This window comes from Apaloderma vittatum, unplaced genomic scaffold, assembly GCF_000703405.1.
Source record: "Apaloderma vittatum isolate BGI_N311 unplaced genomic scaffold, ASM70340v1 scaffold23936, whole genome shotgun sequence".
Classification (NCBI taxonomy): domain Eukaryota; kingdom Metazoa; phylum Chordata; class Aves; order Trogoniformes; family Trogonidae; genus Apaloderma; species Apaloderma vittatum.
The window spans coordinates 23600-29001 of record NW_009720382.1 but is presented as its reverse complement, the minus strand read 5'-3'; the positions used below and the strand labels follow the sequence as shown (position 1 = coordinate 29001).

Genomic DNA, 5402 nt, shown 5'->3' with positions numbered 1-5402 from the left:
GTGTTGGTGCCCCCAACACCCCAAGCCCAGCAGCCCCTCAGCAGGGGTATCAGGGTGTCCACATCCCTGAAAAGCCTGGGCGACAACCCCCTTTTTTCTTTTTTTTTCCCCTTTTGCGAGATCATTTCACCTGATATTTGCTAGGTAGTTGACTACATAATAATTCAGGAGTGTGTTAGACGCCTAATAGCCTTCTCGCTCCTCTCTTCTCCTCTCATTTTCTTTACAAATCATTTAAGAATCGTTTTGTTAATGGTTTCCGGAAAAGCAAGTATCGCCATTAGCACTCATTCATATTTATGTCATTTTATTTGGGTAATTAAACACAAAGCTCGTCATTTAAAGGTGCACTATCCTTCTCCGTTATCACTAACGAAGTCAAAGTCAGAATGACAATGAGCTCGGCGCAGCGAGGCCGGGCGGGGACCCTGGCAGAGCAACCTTCGGCACCTTCAGCCCTTGCCCTGCCTCCGGTGTTTGCACCCAGAGGTGACACCTGGGTGGGTTTGGGGGGACACAGCACGTTCACCAAGTCCCCGGACGCCCCTGGGGCAGCAGCAGCAAAGCCAGCAGGATCCTGGCTCGGTGGGAGGTTTAGATTGGATATTTGGAAAAATATCTTTACTGCAAGAGTGGTGAGGGGTTGGCACAGGCTGCCCAGGGCAGGGCTGGAGCCACCACCCCTGGAGGTGACCTAAAAAAGTGCTGATGTGGCACTTCTGGCCCTGCCTGACAAACCTCAGTAACAACGCGAGGTTTTCTTCTCTTTAACATGATGTATGTGATTGTCTTAAATCACTGATGTCATTTCAACCTCAAGATTTTGCTTATTTCATTGGGTTTTTTTCTTATTATTTTAAACTCGTCAGGTTTTGCTCCTTGCTTCTGCCCCTAGACATGATGGAAACGCTCCCTGCATACAAAGTAGGGCACTGAGGAAGATTTCAGGGAAAGGGGAGAAAAAAAAAAATGAAAAAAAAAAACCCCAAGAAGCTGCCTTACGGTTGCAGACCTGCGTACAGCTAGATTTACCCAAGAATCCCAAAGCTTTTAGTTTAGGAGAATATTTAATACTCTTATTAATCATTTTTAATCCGTTTGCTTTTAATTAAGAAACAGCATGATGCTTTCCTATCAACATATGCCAGGGAGCAGATTAATTGTGGCTTAAGATAACTCTCCTTGATTGGTGTAATGTATTAGCTAACGAGATGCCCGCTTTTAAAGACGCTCAGACGCTACCTTGGAAAGCCTGCTGCCCTCCAGAGAGCACTCACCCCCCTGCTTCTGGAACCCCTGAGCGTTTGTGACTTTAAAAATAGAATAAAATAAACCAAAGGAAAATAAAATAAAATAAAATAATGAAACTCCGATCGGAGGGCTGTGACAAAAACAACCCAAGAGCAGGCTCCAGAGATTGCTCTTCAGATTGTCGGCTTCCCAGTTGGAGCACAATTAAAATAAGAAATCCTCCAGGCGGCTCTCAGATGAGGACCACGGCGTCTCTCACGGCTGATCCGTGTCCTCACTTCTGTCCCCACCTCTGTCCCCGTGGCATTGAAGCCCCCTGGGGACACGAGACGCTTGGTGGAAGGAGGGCAGAGGCTGCCTTGGGCAACTCATGGCCAGGGGAAAGGAAAAGAATGCGAGAGCCTTGGGAGAACTTCACTGAACCTAAGCCCAGGAACGACGTAACGTCTTGGTGAAACTGCTTTTCCACTTACCTTCACCGTCCCTTCAACTTCCACAAACCAGCGTCGCAGCATAGCCTGGATCTGCCCATCAGTCAGCTCGGGATTGGCGTCGTGGATCTTCTTTTTCACCACATCTTCTAGAAGAAGACGTCGTAACCTCCAGTAGAAGAAGGTACGGGAAGTTTTCCAGTCTAGGACGTCCTGCCCAAGACATAAGTGGAGAAGGACAAAGAAGTGAGGGATGTTTCCATGGCAAAACACACCTTAGTCCCCAAAATCTCGCCCTCGTTATTTTCTTAGTTCTACCACTTGCACAAGAGAAATACAGAGACTCCTACAAGACTTTGGTCGCTAACGAGTCACCAGTGAAGGCCGGAACGTGTGGGATCTCAGGCGGGAAAGGATCAGGTGAAGGTGCTAGAAAACACAACGCGTTTGTGTTCCGGGGCCAGGAACCAGCTGGCGGGTGGAGAGGGTTTGCTCCTTCAGGGGAGAGGTTTCCCTGCAGGCTGCCTCCGGACCGGAGACCGACGTTGCCCCCGTGTCCAACCCGCCCCAGGGCAAGCTGCGCGGCACTCACCGTTATGACGCCCTTCTCCTGCATCCGCCCGGGCGTGTCGTGCAGGTCGGCGAACTGCATGGCCACCTGGTGGTAGATGGGAACGAGGAACTCCTCCCGCTCCTTCAGCTTGGTCTCCAGCTCTTTCCGGTCAGCAGGGCTCAGCTCGGGGGTTCCTGCAACCAGGCACGAGCACGCGTCAGACACCTCAGGCAGGGTGAAGCAGAGCAGGGCACAAAGCAGGCGGAGGAAAGCTGAGCAGGTTTCTTCTGTTGCTGCACACCGGTGAAGCCCGGATTGCTGCTGGCCAGGAGAAACACCAGACCAGTCGCTCCCAGCAACGCCGAGCAGAGCCTGAGTCAAATCGAAGTGTTCCAGCCCAGATTTCCTGCCAGCCAGCCCGGCTCTGCAATCGTGGTGGGAAGCCAGAGCAACCCAATTCCTCCCCAACATGAGCAGATTAAAGGAGCAGGCAGAAGCCCTATAAAAGCCCCACAAAGAGGGAACACTCCCACACAGGGCTCTGGGCAGCCTGACCTAGTGGGAGATGTCTCTGCCCATGGTGGGGGGGTTGGAACTGGATGATCTTTAAGGTCCCTTCCAACCCTGACAATTCTACGATTCTATGATTCTAAAACCAAACTCATTGGCACCAGAGATGCTGGGCACCAGGAGCACCACAGACAGCGATCACACGGAGTGAGTGAAGCCCATTGCACAGAGATCATGCGTGAATCCGTTCTCAGGAAGCCTCTAAACCCTGGAAGCTGAGACAGCGCCCCGGGGAAAGCGTCACACGATGCTCCTGCTCCTGCCGTGGGCGACCTCGCACAGAGCCGCGACGCCGGGGCTCGGGCTCAGCCCCACCTTCGGGGGCCTCAGGCAGGCAGGTTCTGCACGACCCACGGTGTCATTTCCTTCCAGAGCTTCTCTCTCAAGCCAGACCAGGTTTGAACACACACACCCCCCCACACGTCTCCAAGCCACAGGCCAGCCAGCCCATGATTCTTTGTAGGGAAGGAACATTTCTCTGTGCCTACCCATATAAATGTTATGTAACCTCTCGAAAACACTAGTAAGAAGGTTTTAATGAAGAGAGGCTACTCTTCTAACCTTCAGAATAAAAAATTATATATATTTATCCACGTTACATCCCCAGGCTCCTGCAGCTCCCCGTTCCGAACGGCAGTGCAGGCACTTAAGCCGGGGACGCTCACGTACTCTGGCCTCTCCGCCGCGCTCGCGGTGTACAGTCAAACCAGCCAGGCCCAGTAATGATTTAGGTGAGATTAACAAATATGTCAATGTCTATTTTCTGCTTAATTTAAAAGCAGCGTCTATAAAGATTTTTGACTTCTGAACCCTGTTCTCCTGGAAGAAAGAAGGTAACAATGAGGAGGGGGGATAAAGAGTGATTATCCCATCATCGATCGTTTGTCAGGAGCATTTCTTATTCACTGGACTATTGTAAAAAGCTAAGCTCTCGATCAATCCCGTAAGCCCCCTGTACAATTAAATATCTTGGAATGGTTTTCTTTCTTTCCTAGTCAGATCTTGAGGCCTCAGGGTTTTTCGGAAAAAGCCGGGGCTTTATTTATTTATTTCCTGGGAAGCCTCCTTCCACAAATCTTCCGCTGGCAAGGAGAGGGGAGTTAAAATATGGGATTCCTTTGCTCTAAAGGTACTTGACAGTTAATGAAACTGTTAAAGTTTAAATCATAGGAACATTATAGACCTCTGGCTATGGATCGGCTGCTAATCAATAGAGGAACAAAAGAAGCAGCGCCGAAGCGGCCACACCACGACGCAAAGGCGAAGCGCGGTGGGTTTCAGTGGGCGGGTGGGGCACGGGGGCAAGAAAAGACGACAATTCGAAGGAAGGCAGAACACGTGTGACCTTCCGAAGTGGGCAGCAGCGCAGGATGCTTTCTAAGGCAGCGCTCTAAGGGCCACAAAATGTCACATTTACCTGGGCTGGCAGTTTGCCACGCAGCCTCCAGTACGCTCGTATCCACGGATGGTGCCGGTACCATCAGAAGAGGCCGGGGAAACATCGTAATTCTGCTCTCAACACCTTTAAAGCCTTCCCACAGGGGGAAACGCACCGAGACCTCTTCGTTCTGTGACGTCTTTTCCTTTTTTGCTCTGTTTTGGTTTTTTTTTTCCCCATCGGTAGCAAAACTGCCTTAAGGAAGTTGAACAAAAACCGCCCTGGAGAAGCAGTAATGTCGGGGGGACCAAAAAGGTTAAGCCTCTTCCGAGGTCAAACAAGCACCAGCCCGAGTCTTGCCAAAACCCTCTGCACAAACACACCCAGTTAAACCACAAAACCCAGTTCAAAGCCACAGCGGGGACACGCACGCGTGTTTTACAGCCCGCGAGCAGGGAGGAAGGCTTCAGAGGAACGCAGAGCGGTGAATCCACGCCCATTCCTCCCCCCTAAAGCGCTCCGACGCTGAGTATCAATTTATACGCCTCTGCAGAAGTTAAGGGAAAGCATCAGGGCAAGGAAAGCAACACCTAAACTATTTTGATTTGTACTCCATTAAACAAACAAAAAATCTCTGAAGCAAGCAGCGTCTCCCAGCATCCCTCTGACGACAGCCCCGGGCGAGGGACACTGCCCAGCCCGGCGGTGGCTGCGGTGCCAAGGCATGGGCTGCCCGTGATTAAGTTCCTGCCAGATGGGAACGGCTTTAAATATGACCAGTTTTTTTAAATACGACCAGGTTTTTAAATATGACCAGATTTTTAAATATGACCAGGGTAACAGGTAAGATAAAACGACTTTGAGAAATGTTACAGCAGGTTCCCTCTGACCGCAGGAAGCCAGGCAGCTTCTGAAGCAGTTTGACGGTTTATGGTTTCTAAGCTGTTCAAAGTGTGAGATTTTGTCCCGTTTGTCCATTTTCTTGACTTTTCCTCCACTCAAAAGACCTGGGCAAAGCCCTGCATAGAGACCCCTGACCCGACTGATTTGAGGAGCCAGCCCTCACGCCGACCCTCAGGCTCCGCTCGCTGGGAGGGGAACAAAGCAGACGGCTTCAACCTGACCCTCACCTTCTCCTCCTCCGCCTTTGACGCGGGTCTCGCCAGAGAAAAATTCAGCAAAGGCAGCAAGAACGGCAGCGGGGCCCCGCCGCCCCAGC

General features: G+C 51.0%; 1 protein-coding gene across 1 annotated transcript in view; it reads right to left on the bottom strand.

The window, feature by feature from the left end:
- LOC104275133 (acetyl-CoA carboxylase-like) overlaps positions 1–5402 on the bottom strand; it is a gene marked incomplete at its 5' end in the record, with an annotated part of 25553 nt that overhangs the window by 1670 nt on the left and 18481 nt on the right. The window contains 2 exons of the mRNA XM_009871000.1: positions 1725–1895; positions 2275–2429. Coding sequence (XP_009869302.1) covers positions 1725–1895; positions 2275–2429 — 326 coding nt within the window. The remainder of the gene's footprint in view (positions 1–1724; positions 1896–2274; positions 2430–5402) is intronic.